The sequence below is a fragment of the Ammodytes marinus genome, assembly GCF_949987685.1.
Source record: "Ammodytes marinus genome assembly, chromosome: 10".
In the NCBI taxonomy this organism is placed as follows: domain Eukaryota; kingdom Metazoa; phylum Chordata; class Actinopteri; order Uranoscopiformes; family Ammodytidae; genus Ammodytes; species Ammodytes marinus.
This window is the reverse complement of record NC_137214.1, coordinates 17,126,491-17,154,327: the sequence shown is the minus strand read 5'-3', so window position 1 is coordinate 17,154,327 and position 27,837 is coordinate 17,126,491. Positions and strand designations below refer to the sequence as shown.

The following is a 27,837-nucleotide window of genomic DNA, read 5'->3' as shown; positions in this document are numbered from 1 at the left end:
CTTGTAGGCTAAATGCAAATGGTGTTTGCAAAGATTTACAAAGGTCCGAATTAGGTTTATTGTCAAGTTTACACTACTAGGAATTTGCCTTGGTCTGTTGGTTTGGATGATAAACATGGAAATAAACAGAAACATAAAGAATATTCTCAGCAATTCAAAGAATATTTTAATAGAAAGTAGAAATGTAAAAACACATTTTAAATACAATTGAAAATAAATTGCGTAAATGTTGTACTTCTCAAATTCCAATTTACAAAATCTAATTTAGCTGGATTTAAGCCCAAAAAGAAAGAAAGAACGGTTGCTTTTAAGTGCAGTAGGCTGTGTTTTTTTTTTTTTTCACTTTTATTTTGAAGTCCTGGGATGAACCCTTAGCGGAAGTGTGTTTGGTTGTTGTAGCTCGGCTCGGGCTGCTGGGGAGGAGGAAAGCCCTGGCTGTGATGCCGCTGGATGATGGCTGCTTTCGGGATCCTAAGTTACGAACACCGGCCATTAAAGCGGCCCCGACTCGGCCCTCCCGACGTTTATCCACAAGATCCGAAGCAGAAAGAGGTCTGAGTTTACCACATGCAATCTAAAGGGACGGGAATGTTGTTTTTGGGGGAAGATAGTGTACAGTCAAGAAGCTGTGCGAGCTAACAGCAGCTAGCCTGTTTAGCAAGCCCTCCAGACGATTTGGGCCTAGCAATAACAATGAACTGCACCTAGTTGTCAGTTTTGTAAGCCAGCTTACTTGGAAAACAACCGGTTCGTTGGACGCCAGAGTTGGCTAAGCTAGCTCGTCGGCTGGCGAATGCCTCGCAGTTAGATAAAAACTGCGACCAGTGTTTTGCTTTGTGATGGAAAAACAATATGCGTTGGCTTTTTTTGGATTGTGCGTGGCTGGTAATTGATGGCTAGCCTTGGATGTTTTGGTCCAACGAGTTAACGTGATCTAAACCTGCACAGACAACTAACCTTCATGACCTGCAAGCTTTAAATTTAAGCTTGTTTTTGAAGGTTGGGTGTTTAGCCTAGCTGGATAGTGCTTGTGGCCTCCTGATCTATTATTAACCCGAGGTAATCTGTTGATGTAGATGGAAATCTGACTGCTTTACCTCCGAGGTATTCGCATCACGTTGCTACAAATATCTCTGATGAGTAACGTTCCTTTTTTATAGTTGGCAATTTCCCCAAAGAGGCCCATAACCAGATTTCCTTAAACTAACCCCTTGGTGGTCTGGGATAAGTTAATATGACATGGTGAGGATAGATAAGACAATAGTACATTTTAATTACCAAAATACACTGAAATGTGTGTTGTTGTTTTTTCTCCAGGATGAGTTGACTGCACTGAACGTAAAACAAGGATTCAATAACCAGCCGGCTGTGTCAGGTGATGAACATGGCAGTGCTAAAAATGTCAACTTCAACCCATCAAAGGTAAACACTCATGGTCTACCCTGCACACTGCCTTTACTGTTTGTTTGTTGATTTTTCGTTGTCCTTCATACATGCTCCCCCTCAATGCTTTGCAGATCAGCTCAAACTTCAGCAGCATCATTGCCGAGAAGCTGCGCTACAACACGTTTCAGGACACAGGGAAGCGTAAGCCACAGGTCAACCTCAAGGATAACTTCTGGCCCGTCACAGCGAGGTCGCAGAGCTCCATTAATAATTGGTTCACGGATTTAGCGGGAACTAAACCTCTAACGCAGCTCGCTAAAAAGGTGAGTCACTAAACGGGGGGGTCTTCATGTTGGGTTAACTGGTGCAGAAACTGGTGCACCCTGCCTCTACACTGTGCTTGTCTGGTTAATCCATTTAGTTTGATTGTTGTTGATTGGTTTCATGTTTCCAATATTTAACCCTAACCCAGCGGTGTAGATTTATCAGGCTCTCACCAAACCCCAATATTAAAGGTGCAGTGTGTAATATGACATCATCAAGTAAATTCTAGAAAGTTCTAGAATGCAACGCTCCCTGGGTAACCCCAACCCTTTCGAATAATAACAGAAGCTACAGTGGCCTTCAAGGACAAGAACAATTCTAAATTTTAAACAATGCACCTGATGACATTCCAACTATGACACTTCCATCTTGAAAGTGTCATAGTTGCACTAGGCCTTGGTCCAAAATATGCAGAAATATGGACATATATGAGACCCTTTCTAAGGGAAAAAATAATAATTAAAAAAAAAAATTCAGCTATTATGCACTAAATTAAATGTACTTATGGATATTATAATTACTTTCTACAAAATCTGCTAGGAAATAAAACCCAAAATTCTACACACTGCAGGTTTAAAGGTGCAGTGCGTAATATGACATCATCAAGTAAATTCTAGAAAGTTCTAGAATGCAACGCTCCCTGGGTAACCCCACCCCTTTTGAATAATAACAGAAGCTAAAGTGGCCTTCAAGGACAAGAACAATTCTACATTTTAAACAATGCACCTGATGACATTCCAACCAACATGGATTCCTCCATAAGACTTACCCTCTCAATGTACAAAATGTATATTAATATTTTAAATTCTCCGCTCAGGAGTATTATTCAGATTATTGGCAGAGGTGTTTTTACACCAATAAGGACATATTTATGAATGAGGATATTGATTTTAGCTAATAAATTATTTAAAATGTTACACAGTGTCCCTTTAAAGCTGATATACTAGCACAATGCAGATTAACTGGTGAATGTTTACATCAGTTGTTGCAACATATCTTTGCAACTTTGGCCTTCAAATATAAATCCACTTATAATAGTCTGGAAAGGACTGTGACAGACCAGGCTCAAGTTTTCTAATTATTATTAATAGTATAATTATTGCTTTAATGAAGAGACTCAAGGTCTGTTTAAAAGACATACAGCATACAACGCTATAAGAGGAGCCATGTTACCGCCTGGACAAATGTAGGTCGTCGGTTTTGTGAAAGATAAGATAAGATCACGAATGGTCGCGGTGATAAAGCTGTCGCCCAAAACGTGCAAAACTCTCCTGGGCGATTCAATTCAAAATCCCAAAACAAGAATGATTCGGAAAAAGAGAGCAATGCAGTGTATTCGTTTGTGTTTTTCTTTGTTACAAACAACCCACTGTTTTTTGTGTAAATCAATGTCTATTGTCTGTCTTGTGTGAGTGTATTGACCCAAAACACAATGCATGTCATGGTTAGTCAGTGGAAACATGTTTAATTTTTTTTAGTTCAGTTTTTTGAAACTCGAAAGTCTATTATTTATAGATTGTGGTCTGGTGAGGTGTTATTGGTATTTCATTATCTCACAAAGAGATAGTTTTCTCTAAGCTTTTTTATGGCATGACATTTAAAAACGTCGGGTATTAAGGCAAAGCTGATATTACTGTTCGTAAGTGTAGGATAGCCTGTCATTATGCCTGTGTTTATTCATGACTTTGATACATCACTTTTCCAGAGGTTAACCACCATGTTCCAGCAACTTTATTCAGACCACAGAATAATTTAACTTGTTATAACATAGCAGATGTGTTTGACTAAAACTGTGCACACAATTCCTCCCGTGTATTCATTGTTGATGTATTTTTGAAATATAAATGAAATGTTATTTCATTGCAAGAGACCGGTATTCCTGAAAAACAGTATTTCTGTCATTTAGAAGGAACGTGTACTACAAATGTATAAAGTATTGTATACAATGTTTTTTTTAAATTTTGACTGTGTCATCCTTGTAGAACATGGCTATTGAACAATCAGCTGTTTGGAAAAAGTGATAACCACTGCTCTTGTCATACTAATACAAAAATGAATAAATTACTTTGACATTTTGTCACATATTTATTTGGTGTGTACATTGTGTCTTCTGTGCATTACTGACACACAGACGATGTATTTGTCATAGGTTCCTATCTTCAGCAAAAAGGAGGAGGTTTTTGGATACTTGGCCAAATATGCAGTCCCTGTCATGCGTTCAGCATGGATGATCAAGATGACCTGTGCGTATCACGCAGCTATCACAGAAACAAAAGTCAAGAAGCGGCACGTGATCGACCCTTGTATAGGTAAGTGAGCTACCTTGTGGATTTTTGCAAAGCAGTGCATGTTGGGTTATCGTTTCTTTCTTTCTTTTTGGCTAAAGATAAGTTCAAATGTATATTTTTGTTTAATTACTTTCCTCTGTGGGATAATGAGAAATATATCTGAGAACAATTGTGTGTTCTGCCATTTATTTAATTTTGGTTGCTTCAAGGGGAATCTTGTTTGTGTTTGTGTGTGAAGAATGGACTCAGATCATTACCAAGTACCTGTGGGAGCAGCTTCAGAAGGTGGCTGAGTTTTACAGACAGTTTCCCAGTCAGGGCTGCAGCTCCCCCATACCAGCCACACCCGCCGATGTGGAGACGGCCATGAAGCAGTGGGAATACAATGAGAAGCTCGCCATGTTCATGTTCCAGGTCTGCTCCCTCTGCTGCTTTGAACACTGTTGTCGTTTAACATGTTGTAGATTATCAAAGACAATTATAAGAAGACTTTGACTTAGGGCTGCATGATTTTCAAAAATAAAAAACTCTAATTACGATTTGTGTGACTGATATTGCAATTGTGATATGATTTGCGACATTAGAGGATATTATCACGTTTAAATTCTTCTAATTTTCATTAAAAAACATTAAAATGATCATGGTGTGATTTTTGTGGCATCTCAGCAGCATGCCAATCTTTAACTTAAAATTGTATTTTGACACACATTTTGCCTTTAACAAATATTGGAACTTCCCGCGATTTGCGAATTGCGCAGCCCTAATTTGTCTGTACATTTTTCCAGTAGCGCATTTCCGTACTGTTTTCCCTGCTAGAGAAAATGCTGCCTATGTCTGCCTTTTTAATATTTCAGATGCGTACAATCAACATTGCCTCTTTCAATCAATGAATCCCCCCCAACTCAGTATCTTCCGTGTCCATCCGCTTGTTATTAACATGCACATGGTTTGCTCTCTGTTCAGGACGGTATGCTGGACAGACACGAGTTCCTGACGTGGGTGCTGGAGTGTTTCGAGAAAGTGCGACCCGGCGAAGACGAGCTCCTCAGACTTCTGCTGCCCCTTTTACTGCAGGTATATCCTCCCTTCTGTTCACTTTATACGTCTGTGTCACATGTCATCATCGTGCATTCACAGATTGCTTAGTCTTGCCCATTCACACATCTGTACACTGTTACACACACACACACACACACACACACACACTAGCCGCTTTGGCGTTATGACAGGCCTTCTCTACGGCTGTCAACAGTTGTGTGTGTGTGCCTCGTCCACACAGCACTTTAGTGGCGATGATGACAGATGCCCACCTGGGGACCCCTGCAGTAGCGGAGTCCTTCCATTTTATTTCTGTTTTCCAAAGCCGTGTGATGTTAATGGACACTAAGTGCTTGTGGGTAATGCCGTGAATCTCTCTCCCTCTCAGTACTCCGGGGAGTTTGTGCAGTCTGCTTACTTGTCACGGCGACTGGCTTACTTCTGCACCCGTCGCCTTAACCTGTTGCTAAGCGACGGGAGCATGGGCCCTGGCGCGGGCAGCCATCAAGCCCACGGCATCTTGACACAGCAGAGTAACGCCCTGCCCCCCACCCCAACCTCACAGCCCACAGGAGGCAACCACCAGCCACAAACGCCTTTCACAGACTTCTATATCTGCCCCCAGCACAGGCCTCTTGTCTTCGGCCTCAGCTGCATGTTACAGGTACGGTGGTGCTCTTTGCAACTGATATATAATACGTGGAATATGTTAAAATTATATTATCAAACTTTTTAAATTGTAAGACTATTCACTCACTTATTACCTACATTTCTTTCTCTCTCCCCTGTTATTTGTGTGACTTGTGATTGTCACTATCAGAGCATAGTGTTGTGTTGTCCCAGTGCTCTGGTGTGGCATTACTCTCTAACGGACAGCAGAAACAAAACCGGTTCCCCTCTGGACCTCCTGCCCATCGCCCCGTCCGGTTTACCAATGCCTGGGGGCAACACTGCCTTCACACAGCAGGTAAACCTTCATCAATGTTGACATAGTGGAACATGAGAGTCCAGTGTTGTCAACGCAAACTGTAGATTGTTGTCAGTTTCCTTTTTGTTAAGTACAGCACTACAGGTAAACTTGAAATACAGCGGAAGAGATTATTGGACTCAGATGGTCCACTCACATCCAACATACACACACACATAGTGTTCTATGTGTGTGTGTATGTTGGATGTGAGTGGACCATCTGAGTCCTTAATAAAGATTATTATATTCCCATCACGTTCCAATTCTTGCCATTTAAGGCCAAGGAACGAAATACTTCTCTCAATTGTTGTTATTGTTTTTCAATGTGAAGTAAATCGTTTTTTGTCGCCACAGGTCCGTACAAAGTTGAGGGAAATCGAGGAGCAGGTGAAGGAGCGGGGCCAGGCGGTGGAGTTCAGGTGGTCGTTTGACAAGTGCCAGGAGACCACTGCAGGTTCGAAATTTGTCATCGTTATCTGTGCAGTCAGCTGTTTGCAGCTCACTGGTACAAGGTGTTTGTGAGAAGGACATAACGGTCAGTGTTTTTAATTGATTTCCATAATCTCTTGCCAGGGTTCACAATCGGGAGGGTTCTCCACACCCTGGAGGTTCTAGACAACCACAGCTTTGAGAAGTCTGACTTCAACAACTCACTGGATTCCCTGTACAACCGGATATTTGGCTCAGGCCAGAGTAAAGATGGCCACGAGGTAAGGATCCATTCCTACCTATTTCTCAAATTCTTTGTTACAAATGAACCAGTTGGGGATTTTGATGCCACCATCTTTACTGTGATGACTGTTCTATCAGGTTTCAAAATGTGACAAGTGCTTCTATTTTTAGACACATTTTCTCATAACGGATGTTCCTGTGCAGATGTCACCGGATGATGATGCTGTGGTGACCTTGCTTTGTGAATGGGCAGTGTGCTGTAAGCGTTCAGGCAGGCACAGGGCCATGGTGGTTGCCAAGCTGCTGGAAAAGAGACAGGCTGAAATAGAAGCCGAGGTAAGAGAGACGCAGCTCTCAGCCTCTGTGAGTTACTACTACGTGTCCCCCGTCTGTCCAATTGGCTAAGCCGATAACTGCACTGTCATGTCGGACAACATAAACAGGGCTTAAGTACAGATGTTTTTTTTTTTTGTAATTATCTTGTTCTTGTTCGAGGCCGTCTCCTGTTCCGCTCTATAAGATTGTCAGATTCAACCATGTACGACACTTTTCTAAAGTCATCGAAATGTGCGAGGGTGTCATGAAACAAGCTGGCGACACCACAAACACTGCTACTCCATTAGCAGCATTATTAAGCATTCTGGAAACGTGTGTGTGTGGGTATATAAGTGTGTGTGTGTGTGTGTGTGTGTGTGTGTGTGTGTGTATAGAATAGATAGACACAAGGCTGTACCCAGTATTTTATTTTCTATAGTAACAACATATTCTATAGCCATATCGCAAAACACCCTTAAAAAATTGTAAAAGAAAATCTATTTTTTGTTTTTCTTCATTTACCATGAACCCATAACCCATATTTTCTAAAAATGAGGAAAAGCTTGGAAATTGGTTTAGTACATATAGCACTCTAATACTGTTTTACTGTTTGTTTTCTGTCCGGTGTGTGTATGTGTTTGTTTGCAGAGGTGTGGTGAGTCGGAGGTGGTGGATGAGAAGGGCTCTGTGTCATCCGGCTCACTCTCGGCCGCAACACTACCGGTCTTTCAGGAGGTGCTGCTCCAATTCCTCGACACTCAGGCCCCCACACTGAGTAAGTCTCTTTCCGTTTTCAATCTTGGTCTGACACTGGAGGAACTTTATATCCCTTTGTCTTCGTCTCTCATTTCATCACCTCGCTGCATAATAATCATAAATGACTTAGCAATTGGGGGGGGGGGGCCTGGCTGCTATTAAATGATTCAAATCCCCTTTCCTTTTAGCCGAGCCGGGGAACGAAAGCGAACGAGTGGAGTTCTCTAACCTGGTGCTGCTGTTCTGCGAGCAGATCCGCCATGACGTCTTCTCCCACAACATCTACATGTGCACGCTCATCTCCCGCGGCGACCTGGCCTCTGACTCCCACCTGCCACGCCCCCGTTCCCCTAGCGACGAGCCCTCCGATGACTCAGAGCGCAAGGAGCAGGAGGCGGGCAGCAGTGTCAAGATGGAGGCATGTTGGAGTTGGATCTGTTGTTGGTGTATAGAAGAGAGGGCTTATGAGTCATTAAGTGCAACAGAACAAAGTAACAGCTATTGTATGAAAGAGGGTTAACATGAGGTTATTTTCTTATTGTTCAACAGGATACCGGCCTGTCGGAGTCCATGGAAATCGATCACAACTCCAGTGCTAATTTTGACGAGGTGCATACAACGTTTTAATATTGCCTTCCATAGTGATTATGTGAATATTGTTTGGAATCAAGTGATATGTTTTGGAAATGACAAGAAATCCTCACATTACCTTTTGCGTGAAGTCATTTCAGTCTTCCTTTCGCCTTGCAGATGTTCTCTCCTCCAATGCACGGCGAGTCCAAGGGCAGCCCCTCTCCTGAGAAGTCAGCTCCAGAGCAGGACAGCAAGGCCGGCTGTAAGGACAAGGGCATGGACCCAGCCTTCCCTCAGCTGTATGAGCAACCTCGCCACATTCAGTATGCCACGCACTTCCCTATTCCTCAGGTAAGAGAATTTACTTTGGTCTTAAATTGTTAAATGTGAAAACATTGTTGCTATCGAACATTTATTCAAATGCCTCAAAGCTTGTCACATCTGTCAGGGCCCAAAATCCTTTTTTTATTTTTGAGCGTGTGTCTTGCTTTGATGCTCAGGTTAGCGGAGGCATCCAATTTTCTGAGCATATTTTTGTCTCTTATTTTTAATTATATTTTTTAGGAGGAGAGCGCTAGCCACGAGTGCAACCAGCGATTAGTGGTCCTCTATGGTGTGGGCAAACTAAGAGATGAGGCACGACACGCCATCAAGAAAATCACCAAAGACATATTGAAGGTGCTCAACCGCAAAAGCACAGCAGAAACAGGTAAACCTCAGCTTTGTCAGCTTCTGACCGATTGCTTCATTTTCACTCTTTCCCCATTTACGACCTGTTTGTTTTACTTTATCTACGCTGCAGGCATGCCGTGTGTCTGGTTAGCAGACTGCCGTTTAAGATAACGTTTTCCGCACGGGAAAATCTGTCAGTCACCTGAGTGTAGAAAGCAGGAACTGTATCATACTTGGATGTGGTTGTAAAAATGTCTTTCCCATGCTGGCTGATGGCTCCCTGTTCCCAGCGTCCACTACTATTCCATCTGTTATCCTCATAATAACTGTCCCTTCCTTCCATTTGTATTCCCTCTCTTCTTCACCTTCTTAAGAGAACAACCTTTCTTTCTTTTATCGACCGTGAAGGGGTCGCATCTCTCAATCTTCTTTCCACCCAATTTCTATGCTAATAGCTCTCATCTGTTCACAACTGCTTTATCTCAGATACATTTGACCTTAATAAGGAGATTTAAGCTTTTCCTCAAAGGTATAATTGCATAGATTGGCATTGTGTGTCCCCTTATCACATGGCTGTGAGCCCATGGTGACCTTCAGCTCACAGATGACGATCTTCTAAAGGAAAAATCCCATTTTCCGTCTCCTTAAATGTCCTGTATAAAAATGCCCTCTGTACTGAAGCTTTAAATCGACAGTGGTTGAAAATAAGATGACAAACCAGTTGCTGGTCTGTTCAGCAGAGTGGAAAGGAAAACCCGGTTATGAGTTGCTTGCTATTCCCTCCTCTTATGTTGTTATTTTCTTCTCCTCTCTTTTCCCACATGTGCAGGAGGGGAGGAGGGGCAAAAAAGGAAGAGGAGTAAGCCGGAAGCCTTTCCCACTGCAGAGGATATCTTCTCTAAATTCCAGCACCTCTCCCACTTTGACCAGCACCAAGTCACCTCCCAGGTTAGACCCGCAAACCTCATTACGTCTCATGTTTCAGTGTATGGAGCCATCACTCAACCTAATTGTTTGGGGACTAGCCTCAGGGGTTTTTCATGAAAATGCTTTAGCAGCCTAAAGACAAATGACTATCCAAGGTGACTCATTTGAATGTAAATGTAATCTGAATGTATTTTGATTCCTCTTGAGAGATGAATACAATTTGAATGGATATTTCTCTCAAATTGACTCTCACTTAAGATCACAGAAGAGCTTATGGTATTAAGATATCTCTGTGATAGAGGTTGGTAGCGGACGATGTAGTTGATCAAGAACACACCCACAAATGATAAAATCTAGAGCTGCAACGATTAATCGACAAATCGAAAATTAATCGATTATTAAAATAATCGCCAACTATTTTGATAATCGTTTCGAGTATTTTTTTAATAAAAAAAATCCAAATTCTCTGACTTCAGCTTCTCAAATGTGAATATTTTCTGGTTTCTTTAACCCTATTATGACAGTTCACTGAAATATCTGTGTGTTTCGGACATAACAATACATTTGAGGACGTTAACATGGGCTTTGAAAAATGTATCAACATTTTTCACCATTTTCTGACATTTTACGGACCAAAGCACTAATCGATTAATAATCGATTAATCGAGAAAAAAATTGACAGATTAATCGATTATCAAAATAATCGTTAGTTGCAGCCCTAATAAAATCTGAAATCCTTTGCATTTCGAAAATGAGTCACAGTTGTATTTGCATTTCCAAGGTTGTAATTAAAGTATGCACAGAAGCAAGTTTCTGTCGAATACAGATTTTAAATGATTTGCCCCCCGTATACGCACTTATGGAACTTGTGGAAAGTTAAAAGAAAAGAGTGACACCACCCGCATAACTGTTTGTATGAAGCTACAGCAATGAAGTGGTTAGCTTATCTTAGCATTAAGACTAGAAAAAGGGAGAGAAGGCTAGCCAGCCATTGAAATTTGGAATATTTCCCATTGTTAATCGGTTGTCTGAGTTTATAGAGTATGAGCCGAGAGATATTTGTTCCAAAACCCAAAGTTTGTCTGATTATTATTATTAATTATTACTCCATTTTGGTCTCTCTCACTGTCTTATTCGTCTCCCTACAATAACAAAAAAATTACAGTGGCTGAAAAAGTAATTTGCTGCTGCTTGAAAGTTACTGATTGTTTTGAATGGAGAGTGTATTGGCCCTCTGCTGAACTGCAGCCCTTCTATTGTGCAAACACCAAGGCCGGTAAATGTGTTGTGTCTGCATGTTAATGATGTTCCGATATGATTTGTGTGCAGGTGTCGAGAAATGTGCTGGAACAGATAAACAGCTTCGCCTTAGGGATGTCCTATCACCTGCCTCTCGTCCAGCACATCCAGTTCATCTTTGACCTCATGGAGTACTCCCTTAATATAAGTGGCCTCATAGACTTTGCTATTCAGGTAAGGGGCAACCTCATCACTTAGGCTATGTCATTTAACATGGATACATCCAAAACACATCTCATTTTTTAGTTTACTAAAATAAATCCATTTAACTGTGTGTTTTGTAGCTTCTGAACGAGCTGAGTCTGGTGGAAGCCGAGCTGCTGCTGAAGTCGTCCAACCTGGTGGGCAGCTACACCACCGGCCTGTGTCTGTGCATCGTCGCCGTGCTGAGGAGGTACCACTCCTGCCTCATTCTCAATCCTGAGCAGACAGCGCAGGTTTTTGATGGGTAAGCTTTGATTATTATTTTTTTTTTTTACTTAAGGCCGCTTCAGAATCTGATACTGTTATGCGAAGACTTGCTTTGCGGCCTAAACCTGTTTGCATTTGTAGTCTTAACTGTTAATACATGAGTTTTAACATGTATAATCAAAGTAGTAAAAAGGATGTTTTGGGGTTTGGAACATTATGTAAAAAAATAAATTGGTTTGCGCTCTGCAAATCTCATTAACTGTTTTTAAAGAGGGTTTTATTGTCAACAGGATTGCTGACAAGCCAGAGCTCCTTTTTTTTGCGATGTTAGTAATTCAGAAAATTTTAGCTGATTCTGCTGTTGCACTGGTTGAAAAATCATTTTGGATTAAAGCATGTGCTTAATGCCGTAAGCGTTAAAAGATAAGGATAGCCTAACGATAGCTTATATCAAGCCTCTAATTAAAATAAATGTAATTAAATGTAAAAGAAGAGCTTGTGCAGAGTAGTTGAACATTATAGGAAATACACTTATTAACATAGTATTGATTTATACAACAGTCGTAAAAAAAACAAGGATTGCTGATAAGTAACGGGACTATATTTTCAGGATGTTGCTGGCACATAACCTCTAGTAAAACAGTCAATCTTAGATAGAAAACAGAAGGAAAAGCATTTCCCAAATTGTCTGACTTGTTTTTGTAATGCACACAGCTTATTGAATCATGCGTGGGATTGTGTTCTCAGGTTGCGCATCGCTGTGAAATCGGGTGTGAATCCGGCAGACTGTTCCTCTGCTGAGCGCTGCATCCTGGCCTACCTGTACGACCTCTACACGTCCTGCAGTCACCTCAAGAACAAGTTTGGCGAGATCTTCAGGTAGAAAAATGAATCTTCATTGATTTGTAATGTAATTCCTAGTTGTTTATTTTTTATTTATTTCTAGTACGGAAATTGTCCTTTTATACTTTTCCCTTGTATTTTCGCCTTAGTGAGTTCTGCTCCAAAGTGAAAAACTCCATCTACTGCAACATCGACCCGTCTGACTCCAACATGCTTTGGGACCCTGTGTTCATGATGGAGGCCATAGCTAACCCCTCGGCCCACAACTTCAACCACTCCATGGTGGGCAAGATCCTCAACGACAGCCCAGCCAACCGCTACAGCTTCGTCTGTAACGTTCTCATGGATGTGTGTGTGGACCACAGAGACCCTGAGAGGTGTGTGTGTGTTGTGTGCTTTTTTTAAATTTTTTACATGTTTACAACTCAGAATTCAGCAGTTTTCTTGCTCTGTTTGGGGCTGTTGATCCATATCACATTAATGTTGCTTTCAGGGTGAACGATATCGGGATCCTGTGTGCAGAGCTGACGGCGTACTGTCGCTCCCTCAGCGCCGAATGGCTGGGCATCCTCAAGGCTCTCTGCTGCTCCTCTAACAACGGCAACTGTGGCTTCAATGATTTGCTGTGTAACGTAGATGTAAGTGGATGTATGTTCCACACAAGCATTAATGGGAGTCCGGAGGCGTAGGTTTTTCCATTTATGATTGGGACACAAGATTTCACCAATTCCATTTTCATAGAACATGGCTTTGACTCTTTCTGTCACTTGCTTGTACATTCTGGTTGAAGGATTCAAGTTCCCTTTTTCTGTTTCTTTGTAACTCATTTTTTCAGTAATATTGTCTGCCCAAACAGTTTTTTCTCTATACTATTTGCTGCCTTCATTCTAATAAAATTCCCATTTTTATATTTAATTATTTTCTAAGTAGCTGTTCCCATCTCACAGCATTAACTATGCAGCTGATATCTGTGCTGGTGTCCCTCAGGTCAGCGATTTGTCCTTCCATGATTCCCTGGCGACCTTCGTAGCTATTCTCATTGCTAGACAGTGCCTACTACTAGAAGACCTGGTTCGCTGTGTGGCCATTCCTTCCCTTCTCAATGCAGGTAAGGATTATATATCCCTTTTGGGAATAAATAAACTGATATATCCATCTACCTGAATCAGAAAAAACTTGATACACAAAAATGCGTACTGCCAAATAGATGCAAAAGGAACAAGGGTTAACAGATCATCATCCAGTTAAAACCTGTGCTTTCCTCAATCCATTTTGACTCATTGACTTCATATGATTGAATGTCAGATTGGACTAATGTGTTTTGGCACTACAACCACTTGGAGTGGGAGAAGCTGGGTGTTTCTGGCATAAATTAATTCCATTATATTTATCTTTCAAACCTGTATCCACAACTTTAGCTATTTCACCATTTTCCAAGTACTTCTTACTATCTATTTCTACCATTTATTCATCAATTTTATATAACTGTTAAGATGCAACAGCGGACTCAGTATGTGAAATATTGTTTTGATCAAATCATAATTGACATTTTACTGAGCTACTTGATCTATCCCTGTACACTCTGGGATCTGCAGAAGTCCCCACTGGGGAACAAGTACTTTTAGTTGAAAAGAATCCCTGCTTTAATCTATCCTTCAAAATTAGAATAATAATTAAAAGAATCCCACTAATTTTAATTTGTTCATATGTGCGTGATACATCTTTACCATGGCTATCCATGCCACCTCCCTAAGCATCTATACTGTATATGTACTACAGTCCCTAGGCTTTCTACTTATGGGTGAGCCAGAGTGTTGCAGCTTGGCTTGTAGGAAGGAATACCCAGCTGTGTTATGCATTACTTCTATCAGAGAGGAGAGTAAACGTAGCTGGCCACAGAAGTGCCTCTCTCTCTCTCTCGACACTGTTAATCTTTTTTTTCTCCCAGCTTGGATACAAAGCCCCATTCAGCCATGCAGTTTGGTTGGGTTTTGGCTCATTTTATTACGCTGCTGCACATGCCAAATGTCAGCAGCTCTCGCTTGTAGTAGATGCTTTGTTCTCACACCCCCTTTCTCAAGAGAACAGATCTATTTAGAAATTCCACCTCATCCAGAATGATCAGAAATGTATCTGGTGTGAGGTTTACATTTTTTGATTTTGTGGCTTAAATGTATCCAAAAAATCAATTCACTATGCATGTGTGTGTGTGTGCTACCTTACCTTCAGCTTGCAGTGAGCAGGACTCTGAGCCAGGAGCCAGACTCACCTGCAGGATTCTGTTGCACCTTTTCAAGACGCCACAGCGTAACCCTGTCCCCCAAGATGGTGTGAAGTCAGGTATTAAACGCAACCAAAACGCTTTTTACCATTAATCTTTCCACCTGCTTATCAAAGGTTTTGCTCTTTAACTGAATGCTGTTATGACTTTATGCAGATAAATCCTCAGTTGGTATCCGGTCGTCTTGCGATCGCCATCTTCTCGCTGCCTCTCAGAACAGCATAGTTGTCGGAGCAGTTTTTGCTGTCCTCAAAGCCGTCTTTATGCTGGGTAAGAAAATCTGTCATGTCAGTAGGTTTAAGCCCAGGGACAGTCGTATATATAGGATTTGGTGTGTAATATGATATAGGTTAGGATAACGTTGGGTTAGTTTGCCAGGCCAAATTCTGATCTGCCTCATGTTGATCTCAGTTTCTATTATGCATAGAATTAATGGAGATTTACATGGTGTCAAATAACATGCTAGCACTGGTAGATTTGACTGGTGGGTTTGATTGGTCTCGTGTCGTTGAAGGTGATGCCGAGCTAAGAGGCTCAGGACTGTCACACCCTGCTGGCCTCGATGATATATCAGAGGAGCGCAACGTCTCCATAGAAACAGCCAGCCTGGATGTATATGCCAAGTATGTTCTGAAGACCATCTGCCAGCAGGTGAGGATATGAAATTGGTTGAAATGATATTCAAAACAACGTAATCCACAAGCACAGATCTCATTCAATGCAAAATGGAAGAGGTTAAAAATTAAATTGCTTAGATAACTCAATAATGTGTTTGAAACAAATGCGTGCATGCTTTCTTTTCATTTTCAGCATCATCAGTGTTGTTGTCTTCTCCATCTGAGAGCAATGAATGCTCTGTCTATGCTCTTAATAAGCGCTGGTGTTTTGCAAGCTCTTTCTAAATGCAGTAAGCTAAATATGCATTAAAAGCGTCAATGAGATCATTTTCTGCAGCAGGTGTTAGTTATGCCACATAGTTGTGAATGTCAAAGAGGGTGCGAGAGAGAGCTGGCAGCAGCTCACAGGGCTTGACATGGCTCTCAGACCTCAAGAGACATTTATCAAACACATTTTCTGGTGTGTGCAGTTATTTTCCTGAGAAATATCCCCTTGCACCATTTTTTTTGGTCACCACCACCCACCTCAGCTTTAGTCAAGCTACTTTTGCATGACTCATGTGTTCATGATACTGGTTTACTCTGAAGTTGTTGACCGCTGACACATTACTCACTCTTTTTCCCCCCTCTTGTTCTTGTCATGCAGGAATGGGTGGGAGAGCGCTGTCTCAAGTCTCTGTCTGAGGACAGCAGTGCCCTCCAGGACCCCGTGCTGGTCAACATTCAGGCCCAGCGGCTGCTGCAGCTCATTTGCTATCCACATCGCCAGCTGGACACTGATGACGGTGACAACCCTCAGAGGCAGCGCATCAAACGCATACTACAGGTTGGAGAATATGAGAAACTTGCTTAATGTTGAAACAGTTACTTCCTTATCTTTGCCTGTGCCAGAGAATCCACCATGTTTGAGTTTTAACAAAATATTATTTAGTTTTATAGTAGCTCATCCAACACATGGGTGTGGTTTAAGAACAAGTTGTCTTTCTTGAATCAGAACTGTGAGGCTTTGCTGCCCTCTCTTGACCGAATCAGGGGCTGTTGGGGGAAATGTCTTTATCAGTGCCATTAAGTGTGCACACTCATAACAGAGTTTTCACGAGATAAAGGAAATAATGTTTATTTCAACTCTTTTCTCTTACGCAGAACATGGACCAATGGACAATGAGACAGTCGTCCCTGGAGCTGCAGCTGATGATCAAACAGAGCACAAACAATGTGAGTTGCTGTTTCCAGGGCAATCCAAGCATTTTGTTTTACTAAGAACACAACTGACAGTGTAGTCTTTGTCAAGTGAGTCTGAAGAGTCCTTGTGTACTTTGTAATAGGAGCTCTACTCGCTCCTGGAGAACATAGCCAAGGCCACCATCGAGGTGTTTCAGAAATCGGCTGAGATGAACTCCAGTAACCCCTCAGGAAATGGAGCAGTGGGCCAAGGTGGCTCAGCATCCAACAACAGCTCCAGCAGCAAGATGAAGCCAATTTTAAGGTGTGTATCTTTTTTTCTTCTCACATGGGATATACCTAGTCCTTTGTACTTGGGGATGTTGACACCTAACATTGTTTTGTTTTGCACTGTGTGCTGCAGTTCATCAGAGCGGTCAGGTGTGTGGCTGGTGGCTCCCCTGATAGCCAAGCTGCCTACCTCTGTTCAGGGCCATGTGCTGAAGGCAGCAGGAGAGGAGCTGGAGAAAGGACAGCACCTGGGTTCTTCCTCACGTAAGGAGAGGGACAGGCAGAAACAGAAAAGGTAAGCGGCTATTCCCTTCTATTTCGATTTCGATTTTGAAATGTTAGTTCTACAAGGGGAAAATGATTTGCTAGCATCTGGCATATTGTATTCCAGCGTTTTCATTTGGTGCCACTCTCACAGGCATTGGAAGCTAAACAAATGAAGCTAGTCCGAACACGGTTTCTTCTTCTTTATTAAATGCAATCCTCCTCCCTCCTTCCAGTATGTCTCTGCTGAGCCAGCAGCCATTCTTATCGTTGGTGCTGACCTGCTTAAAGGGACAGGATGAACAGAGGGAAGGCCTCCTCACTTCTCTCTACAGCCAAGTGCAGCAGATTGTCACCAACTGGAGAGAAGACCAGTACCAGGATGACTGCAAAGCAAAGCAAATGATGCATGAGGCTCTGAAACTGCGACTAAATCTTGTAAGATTTTGATCACAACAAACAGCATCTCTGGTTTTATATAATCCATCTATAACTAGTTTTGTTGACTTTTAGGCCTAGATGTTTATCACATAGTAGCAGGCCTATTTTATGAAAATGATGATGGACCAGAAATGGGCCTAATGTCATGAAGTTGAAAGAATATTTGCTTCTCTGTTTCAAATCCAACCCCCAGGTTTGATCAAACATGTAATAAGGAGAATGACTATTTACTTTCCTCCTCAAGGTGGGTGGCATGTTTGACACGGTGCAGCGCAGCACGCAGCAGACCACTGAGTGGGCCGTACTACTCCTCGACATCATCAGCAGCGGAACAGTGGACATGCAGTCCAATAAGTGAGTGTGTGCTAAAAGAGATAACCCCTTCCATGATTCCTCTGATTTCATAAGCTTTTATGCACAAATTCTGTTGACGCTAAAATCTCCAGGCACTTGATATGCCTGACGCTAATGTTGTGCTTTTTTCTCTTATCAGTGAGCTCTTCACCACAGTGTTGGACATGCTGAGTGTGTTGATTAACGGCACACTGGCTGCTGACATGTCCAGTATCTCTCAGGGCAGCATGGAGGAGAACAAGAGGGCGTACATGAACCTGGTCAAGAAGCTCAGGGTAAGAAAAGAGTCTGAACATCTGCCACCACTTTTTAAGACCTAGTATTTTCCCTCTTTTCAGTTATTGTCATCTTGGTTTGTGGTCCTTTTAAAGTCTAGTACCATTTGCCCTTGTTTTTCCTTTTCTTAGATTTGTCAAAAAGAGGCAAATGAGAAAGAAAAACAATTCATAGCACCATGGGGGAAAAAAAGAAATACCACAAGTTCAAATAAAAACTGCACAAGATAGACAAGATCTTCTGCCAAAACAGTTACCTTAATAGAAAGAAACATTTGTTGAAAATGTGGGGGCCTAGTGCGACCAAAAGGTTTTCACACTTACAAAAATATATATATTTTGTTTACTTTTATTTTAGTGGTTTTATGTTTTTTTTTACATATTGACCAAAAAAAACAGAATAAGTAAACACATACAATACATACACAACACCCAACACCCTCTCCCCTCCCCCTCCCTCACATAAACAGACAAGGAATTAGAGGTGGGCATAGATTAATTTTTTTAATCTAGATTAATCTAGATTAATTTTGAAATTAATCTAGATTAATCTAGATTAAAATGGCTCATTTGAATTCATTCATAATATGTGTGTGCTCCTAAATAATGACTCAAAGTAAGTCTTTGAGAACGTGTTTCTCAAGCCAGGTGGCGCATCAGACCAGGGGCTCATCTCCTGTTTCCAACATGCATCACAAACTGCTTGAGGAAGCTGTTTTACTATGATAATTGGTGATGAAAATAAATAATGTTCAACAAGATGTACTTGTGTTTACAAACTGTTTATTCAGTTAAACATGAACTTTGAACTGTAGGCCATAAGAGGTAACGATGAATTGTTTAGGGCTGCAACTAACGATTATTTCAATAATTGATTAATCGGTCGATTATTTTTTCGATTAATCGATGAATCGGATAAAAAAAATAAACATTTGTAAATGCTGCATCTTTATTCAAAAACTGAACATTACTTCAAATTCACAGTGCAGACTGAAGTGTCAAAACACCAGGTTATTGCTCCAACGTCCCGGAACTATTAAAAGTAATATTAAATGATAAAAAATTAATAATAAACTTAACTGGGATAACACAAAAAAAAACATACAATGTATGATATACATTTATACAGTATAAGGGATGTCCATGGTAAACCAGTCAACCGATAATATTTTTAACCGGTAAATACTAACGGTTAAAAAAATTAAATCATCTTAATTTCTCTCAGATGACAGGAGAGTTAATTTGTATTGATATTGATACCATTTTCAAGACTCCTTAACGATCCAAGTCTTTATTGATATCACAATTGATAATTTTCTATTATTTTGTTGAAATAGAACTTGTATTATTGCTTTAATTGCTGATATGATCATAGCTCTAGATAGGACATTAAACAGGTCATAATTCCATTCCATCTTTACTATCTATTTTATCTTGCTGGGAAAACAAGTTTCGCCAAAATCTCAAATTTCTTTTTTTTTGTGTTGCATTTGAACACATCAATCATATTACTGAGCCGGCCTGAACACATCACAGTTGACATGTTTGCTACTTTTTTTAAGCTAACTAGCTTTATATCCTTCCGATTTTAACATGGATTTAAAATCTGGATCACTATTTTTAACTGACGGGACTTTCTACACCGTTCGGTTGTATGATTACTGCCGCTGCATTGAATGACTGTTGATGCGCCGATGCCGATTCTCCGAGCACGTCTGCACACCGTCTGCAGCAGCAGCTGACAGAGTTTTTTTGGACTAGACGGATACTGAGTTGATGGAGTTTTTTTTAACCCAAAGAAAGCAAAGGTACAACACTTTTATATAGGCCTGCAGTCCAGTGTTAGATATGACCAAAATACAAGCTGTGGCCGCTCACACTATAGCTTTCCCGCACGTGAAGCGAGCCTTCACGTGCGGAAGGGGGTTCACCCCGACGGCGAACAGCATCTCCCCTGAGCCGAACAGGAGGTGGAATTAAGAGATTAACGGCGATATTTTTTTTATCGCCCGATAAGAGTCTGGCGTTAACGCAGCCGTTAACGCCGTTATCGGCCCACCACTACAAGGAATACAGAAAAAAAGTGAAATAAATAAATAACAAAAAAAGACAAAAAAGGTTTATTTTTAACTACATCTGTATTGATCATCTGATGACTTTGCGCGCCAGCAATGATTTTGAATAAATTCCTGTGGAGAAATGGGTCCAAAAGCCTCACTTTCTCCTTGTAAAATAAACTTCCTTTCATTCCTTAATGTTCCACCATGCACCTGGTTTTGTTTCCACAGAAAGAGCTCGGAGATCGTCAGTCGGAAAGTTTGGAAAAGGTTCGCCAGCTACTGCCACTGCCCAAGCAAATGCGCGATGTCATTACCTGTGAACCTCAAGGTTCGCTAATAGACACAAAGGGCAACAAGATCGCTGGATTTGAGAAGGAGGTACGTGGTTTCTTCCCAGCTGTAATATGGCATAGGGGAGACCGGGGTAAGTAGGCAAGGCACACTTTTTACTCTAGTGAGAATTGCTCATCACCTAAACATCTTTCAATAGTCATTCCTACATTAAGTTGAAGCTTAACCCATTGATGACGGCTGCTGCGCGATGCCACATTGTATCTCCTGCCTGATGCTGCGTAACGCAGCATTGTTACTTTATCTAATTTTCATGGCGTGCGCAGCATAAAATGCTCCGTCATTGGTTCAAATACACATGAGGTGGGTTTTGTTGATTTTTTGCCTGAATCGGCAAACTCCATTTTCGGGTAGTCGGACTGGTGTGTCCTGGCCTTCACTCCAAGGAAGACTATGTAGGTGACCTCTGATCCCAGTTGTGGATATTTCCATACCAAAATTTAACAGACAGCGCGTTCTGGTTCCGAGATATAACGATTGTGACAACCTTCCCGTGTGACAAATAACCCCGTTCTCCCCTACAGCTATACACTCTCAGCAGTCTTGTTAGCCTGTTTGCTTTAATGGTTTTTGCTTAAAGGGAATGTATGAACAGCTAAAGAAAAGTGCATTTATTCTCATAAACAACAGACATACATTAAGGTCATTACATTATCTTTATAGCATATGCTAATCTAGAGTTTTATATCCATCAGGGCCTTCAAGTATCAACCAAACAGAAGATATCTCCCTGGGATGTGTTTGAGGGTCTCAAACATTCGGCCCCTCTCTCTTGGGGCTGGTTCGGTACGGTGCGCGTGGATCGCAAGGTCACCAAATTTGAGGAGCAGCAACGTTTCCTGCTGTACCACACCCACCTGAAGCCTAAACCTCGGAGCTACTACCTGGAGCCCCTCCCCCTGCCCCCTGAAGAGGAGGAGCCTCTGACGCCCGTCTCCCAGGAACCAGAGAAGAAGATGATGGAGGCAGTGAAGCCAGAGAAGAGTGTGCCCGCTGTGCCCGCAGACTCCAACAAGAAGAAGAACAAGAAAAAGAAAACTCCAGCCGCCAAGACAGAGGTCAGTAGCTTTGGAGTTTATTATTTCACAATAAAAATGTTGCTGACAGGCATTCTTTATATTTTGGTCTCCTTGACTTAAGAGACTATTATCAGTTAAAAGTTTGTAATTTTTCCCTTTTCCTCACCAGGACTTTGTGAACCGTACACCAGGCGGTGTAGCTTATGGGACTAATATGGCACCTGAGCTGATGCAGAACCTTCCATATAGCAGGCTACCTTATGGCCAGCAGACCATGAACATGTACACACAGAACCAGCCTCTACCTCCAGGTTAGTTCATGGCATATTCTTTCATCATTATCGCCTTCTATCAGTAATATCGGTAAGCAATAATTAAGAACTTTCCTTTGGTTGAAATTAGGGCCCGGACGATTAAATCGGCTGATTAAAGCATATTTCGGAATCAGCCGCTTTTTTGTTGATTTTCTGCCTATTTTTTTAATTGAATTTTATTTTCAAACAATCATGTGTGAAATGTATTGCTGCCCTGGAGGTAGCCTAAATGAATAGCATTAAGGCTATAGCCTTTTTACAGCAGCAGCAGGTGTGTTGTAATACATTGGATTAATTTACACTCGACAGTTCCCCCTGCAACTGCTTGGCTGTTGATAATAATAATAATTGCTAGAATCTATACGGCACTTTTTTGGAGGTCACTCAAAGACACTTTACATCATAGAGAATCATACATGTAGAAAAAGAAAACAAAATACAGAAAAATGTAAACTAAGGTTTGAAGTGGAGTCAGTATGCTTCTTTAAAGAGGTGAGTTTTGAGTTGAGTTTTGAATGAGTTTATTGAGTCTGAGATGCTGATGTTTGAGGGGAGGGAGTTCCAGAGGGTTGGGTGCAGTAAGATAAAATGCTTAATGTCTGAATTTAGACATATTTGTTGCACTTTATTTTTTTAGACAATGCGTATTTCAATAAAGAAAAAGTTCCTGTGCACATTTTCGACACATATGTTTTTTAATCGGCCGATTTAATCGTTATCTGAATTTTTCTCTGAAAATAATCGGCATCGGCATTCCAAAATCAACATCGGTCGGGCCCTAGTTGAAATTACAATATCCTAATTACTATCATGTAAGTTAATTTATATAATTTCTTTCTTTCAAAGGTGGTCCAGGTTTGGAACCTCCATACAGACCTGCCCGTAACCCACAAATGAACAAAATGATGTCCACTCGGCCCAGTTACCCAGGCATGATTCCGGGTATGCAAGGAGGAATGCCTGGCATGATGGGTATGGACAAGCAATACCCAATGGGTTACAAGCCCCAGCCTACTATGCCACAGGGCCAAATACTGCGGCAGCAGCTGCAGGTCAGACTGGTGAGTCCACCTGCACTGACAGGTTAAGCTACCTGGTAAAGTCAAGTAGATTGCTGCTTAAAGGTGGTGTCAGCGATTCTGGAGAACAGTTGTTCTCGTCCAAATCACTTTTTGTCAAAATAAGTAAATATCTTCTTACGATTTGCTACCTGTACGTACTGTGTGCATGCTGAAAAAAAATCTGGTGTTCATACACAGCCTAGCCTAAATGGGTATGCAAACAAAGTGGCCCACCGTAGCTAGCTGTTTACAGAGCCTATGATGTGTATTAAACTAATTCTTTTCAGCGCACATATAGTACATACAGGTAGCGGATCCTGAGGAGATATTCAAACTTCAAAAACAAATGTGAATTGCTAACTGCGCCATTAAATCCAATCTTAAAGTCTAACAGGAGAATGACATGGTTATTTCAAGTAAAATGCTAAATGCTTAGTGTTAGCAAAATAACTAACTAGAAATCTTCTTTTACTCCTGGTAGAGGACAAATAATATTTGCTATTTGCTGACTTGTTGTTTCTCCTTTCAGAATCATAGCATGATTGGGCAACAGATGAGACAAATAACACCAAACCAACCATATACTTCAATGCAGGCATCTCAGGTAAGTCTATTTTTCTGTGCTTTTTGGGGGTTTTGCTCAGAAATACATTTGTCATCAAACACCAATATTTATACAAACTAATGCTAAATAATGTGGGTTTTCTACACAAATTATCCCGATTTAAACAGATTATGTTCCTGATGTGTTGATCGTCAACATTGTCTTTTTTGCTTCAGAACATATCTCAGGGCTATACCACGTACGGATCACACATGGGGATGCAGCAGCATCCATCCCAAGGTGGTGGTATAGTTCCTCCCTCCTATGGGAACCAAAATTTCCAGGGCACCCATCCTGGAGCCAACCCAGCTGTGGTGGACCCTCTTAGGCAGATGCAGCAGAGGCCCAGTGGTTACGTTCACCAGCAGGCTCCAGGCTACGCACACAGTATGCAGAATGCACAGAGGTCAGTACTGTGTTCCAAGGAGTTTACATGGAAAGGTTTACGTCCCTGATTTTGTGTTTGCTACATTGCTACCTGCTCTTATGTTTCTTCTTTCTTTCCTGTTGACCCTCAGGTTTGCCCACCAGCCCCTCCAACAGAATCCCATCATGCACGGTCTCAGTCACATGGGAGGCCAGGGCGTCCATCCAGGCATGAGGCCCAATCCCATGCTGGCAGAGCAACAGCAGCAGCAACAAGCAGCACAGCAACAGCAACAGCAGCAGCAGCAGCAGCAGTACCTCAGGCAACAAGCACTCAGAGTATGTCACTTGATCATCATTAGTTAATCCAGGTCTTAAGCTATGCTTGAGCTAAATTGATTTATTTTCATGAACAACTTGAAAGGGGAAAGCACTAAGATCTAGACAAATGTTTGGCCACTGTCAGCTGCCAAAGAAATATCATTAATGAAACAAATGGCTATTATCATCAGTCCAATTTTATTATTTAAAGGTCACATATTATGCTTATTTTTAGGTTCAAAATTGTAATTTGGGTTCCTACTAGAAACTTTTTACATGGTGTAGTGTCCCCAAAAACCTTTATATCTCTCACAGTGCCATTGCTGAATCTCCTCTTTTCACCCCATATCTGAAACGCTCTGTTTTAGCTAAGCCCCGTGTTCCAAAAAGCCCGGTCTGCTCTGATTGTCCAGATCCCCCTCGTCTTGGGGCACAAACACCGCCCACCAGATAAATATGGGCGGACTGCCATTTAGACTCAGTGGAATCTAGGGGTTGAGGTAGAGCTAGGTAAGGCTGGTAGTGAGGGGGGGGAGTGGCTTCTCCGGTTGTGATGTCATGAGGGGAGAGAGGATTTCAGAAAGGTGGAAGTGGAGAAAAAGAGAGAGGATTGTTTTTTCCTCATACTTTGAGAGTCTCTTTATCACACTGGGGACAGAAATGATTGTGGGAAAAAAAACTTGAAAAAGTGCATTGTACATAATAGTTGACCTTTTCCCGTATATTTTCACTACAGCAGCAACAGGCCCAACAAGTTCAACAACAACAGCAGCAGCAGCAACAGGCCGTACAACAACAACAACAACAACAGCAGCAGCAGCAGCAACAACAACAACAACAACAGCAGCAGCAGCAGGTTCCTCCTCAACAGCAAGCTCCACAGCAGCAGCAGCAGCAGCAACAACAACAGCAACAACAACAACAACAGCAACAGGCGGCAGCACCAGGCCAGGCACAGAACCAGGGCCTAGGGATGCAGCCACTGCCCCCCCAGCAACCCATGGTAGGTCCAATCAAGCTGACAAGGCACAATAAGTACCGTAATTTTCGGACTATAAGCTGCGACTTTTTCCCCATTTTTCGACCCTGTTAATACACAGCACAGTATATGTTCTGTAGCTACTAGGGATGGGCGTTAGTAATAGAGTACTCGAGTACTCCTCGTTTCAAATGATCTCGATTGGTGGATGAGGAAAATCGTTTTTTTTTAGTGTCTGTAGCCTTTAGGCCGGCGGGCCAAGGCCGCCCCTATTTTAAAATGTTATATAGTGTACAAAACGGCACAAAACGGATAAAATAAAGTTTAACAAAATTAAATATTTTGATGCAAGTGCAATAAACTGAGCGTTGTGTCAAACATCAACTGCAAATAACTGCCACCTCCGTGCCACTGCAGCGCAGCCTGTGTTCTTCACAGCACCGCGGAGCTGAACACGGTCTCTCCTTTCTTCTCCAGAACATTTTCAGGAATATAACTGTCCAATTATTTCAAAGCAGATGATAAAGTTACGTTTATAAAAAGGGGAGATGACACCTGTTACTCTCAGTTAGTAATGAGTAGCCTACTCCAGGTGAGCATGCAAGGTGCTCTCCGCTTGGAAAGTAAAGAAGAAGCAAGGCTTACTTCAGGCACATTCGCTCCGAGTCAACAAAAGTTAAGAAGCCTTCAATAGGGAATATGGGGATAAGATTCAAAAACCGACCGGTGTAACGTTCCGTTAATGAGGAATAATTATTCACGGACACGGAGTGAGCATTACGCGGTTGGATATAGGCCTACAGCTATCTGCTTTGGTGAGTTATTTATATGTATTTAAATTGTATGACAATCATTTTATATTATCTGCTGCCCTTCTTATTTTAAATGGTGACTTAGGCTATTTTTTTTGTTACAACTACAGCCCATGCTTTTTTTCTCTTTTTTTCTCCCCATCGCAGACCTACTCGATTGGTTTAAATTGTGGCCCGTCTATTTAATTACTTTCAGTGAGGAAAATGTGTTTTAAACTTTTGGAAAAAAAATCCTTAATATTATATGGCAACTGTGACTGTTTGACATAAGCATTGAGCGCTTTATTGCGGTCAACCGTTGTTCTGTAAACAGATGCGTTGCATTCTAAAAATAGAAAAAAGTTTAACGAGGAATCGATTGATCCTCAAGGAATGCAAGCGATCACACGAGTAGCGAAAACACTCGTGCCCATCCCTAGTAGCTACTATTGCACTAAATGGTAACACTTACGTACGTTATGCAAATATGCAACTTGTTTGTTGAAATGTTAATAAATGGGAGCTTCCTCAAGCAGCCATCTCTTTCCCGACAATCCCCTCTGTGCACAAACTCTTACATATGGTAATTAAACATTATAACACCTGCGGCTTATAGTGCGGAAAATACGGTAGTCATGAAAGCTGTTGACCAATCAAAACTCTGCAAGTTATTTCTCATTGCTGACTAAAACATAAAAGACATTGTTAGCTGCCTAGAAATGTCAGTAATCAATCTAAAAGCTGGGAAGGCACTTTTAAAAGATAATATTGATAATGGTAAGTATGTGCAATTAGTAAATTGCCATGATAACGATGTGTCTTAATCTCTATAATAGTTCCCACGACAGGGAATGCAGCAGACTCAACAGCAGCAGCAGACTGCAGCTCTGGTCAGACAGCTCCAACAGCAACTTTCAAGTAAGTCAGAAACATTCAAGCTTTGTTATCGCCTTCCATTTGTGTGTGCCTGCATTTTTTTTCAACATGGAGTACCTGTTTTTAAAATGAATTTTTCCCCACCTTTTTTCAGATACACAACCAGGACAGGGCACGAGTTCATATTACTGATGATGCGTGTTTATAGTAGTGTGCAGAGAACAGGCCATTATTATGTCAGGAGGCCCAGATCTGCAGATGAATGTGTCCAGTCCCATGTAGGCTGTTAGGAGGGAAGACCGCTCAAGGCACAAAGGACCACCACACACACATGAACCAAATCCCATCTCAACCACTGAGGCAAGGATCAGAAAATATTTTGACTTCAGTCATGTAATTATGGATTATCGAAGGAAGGATCCTGCTCTGAATTAAACAGATAATGGTTAATAATGGAAGTCTATGTAAAAAAGTACCAGAAATTATAAGAATAATGCAATTTTTTTATTTTGTTTCAATTTGTACAATTTTTTCAGTTTCGTGTATTTCTCATTAAAAAATCATGTCAGTATGTATGTCTTCTATTTGTGTTGGCTGCCTGTATACCGTGTTTTCTAAACTGTCAATGAAAATAATTTCATGATTAAGTGAAAATCAAAGGGTTTGTTCTATCATTCAGGAAAATCTCCTATGTGAGCGACATAGTCAGTCTCCCAATACTTATCTATAGTCTATTGTGTTTGGAGTACGTTTCACATCTCCTGTTGAGGTTATACTGAGTTAACAACTAAATCATCCCATAATTTATTCAAATTCAGTTCTAACAAAAACTTTATGTGAATTAGCATTTAATTCTCCAGTTCGGTGGAGGAAGACCTTTACTAACAGTTTGGTATTTAGATTTCCCCTTATTGCAACAAATCCACTGTGTATACAATGA

General features: G+C 41.3%; 1 protein-coding gene across 2 annotated transcripts; it reads left to right on the top strand.

Moving 5' to 3' along the window:
* Window positions 1-418: 418 nt before the first annotated feature.
* Window positions 419-27,468, top strand: med12 (mediator complex subunit 12). Of its 2 annotated transcripts, none has more exons than XM_080034954.1 (43): window positions 419-552; window positions 1,318-1,422; window positions 1,518-1,709; window positions 3,860-4,019; window positions 4,237-4,412; window positions 4,962-5,072; window positions 5,425-5,700; window positions 5,857-6,003; window positions 6,358-6,457; window positions 6,577-6,713; window positions 6,880-7,011; window positions 7,639-7,765; window positions 7,935-8,164; window positions 8,296-8,355; window positions 8,497-8,670; window positions 8,884-9,028; window positions 9,821-9,939; window positions 11,248-11,391; window positions 11,502-11,665; window positions 12,376-12,507; window positions 12,621-12,848; window positions 12,965-13,109; window positions 13,459-13,579; window positions 14,701-14,811; window positions 14,909-15,022; window positions 15,267-15,403; window positions 16,016-16,195; window positions 16,513-16,584; window positions 16,695-16,855; window positions 16,955-17,116; window positions 17,322-17,523; window positions 17,771-17,880; window positions 18,020-18,155; window positions 20,444-20,593; window positions 21,262-21,624; window positions 21,755-21,896; window positions 22,746-22,960; window positions 23,490-23,564; window positions 23,741-23,970; window positions 24,083-24,269; window positions 24,988-25,254; window positions 26,858-26,939; window positions 27,052-27,468. In XM_080034954.1, exons 1-43 carry the CDS (start codon window positions 451-453, stop codon window positions 27,087-27,089), a joined length of 6,561 nt encoding a protein of 2,186 aa, XP_079891080.1. In that variant the 5' UTR covers window positions 419-450; the 3' UTR covers window positions 27,090-27,468. The 2 variants fall into 2 exon arrangements, with proteins under 2 accessions (XP_079891080.1, XP_079891079.1); XM_080034953.1 differs by having other exon boundaries at window positions 6,847-7,011.
* Window positions 27,469-27,837: the final 369 nt, after the last annotated feature.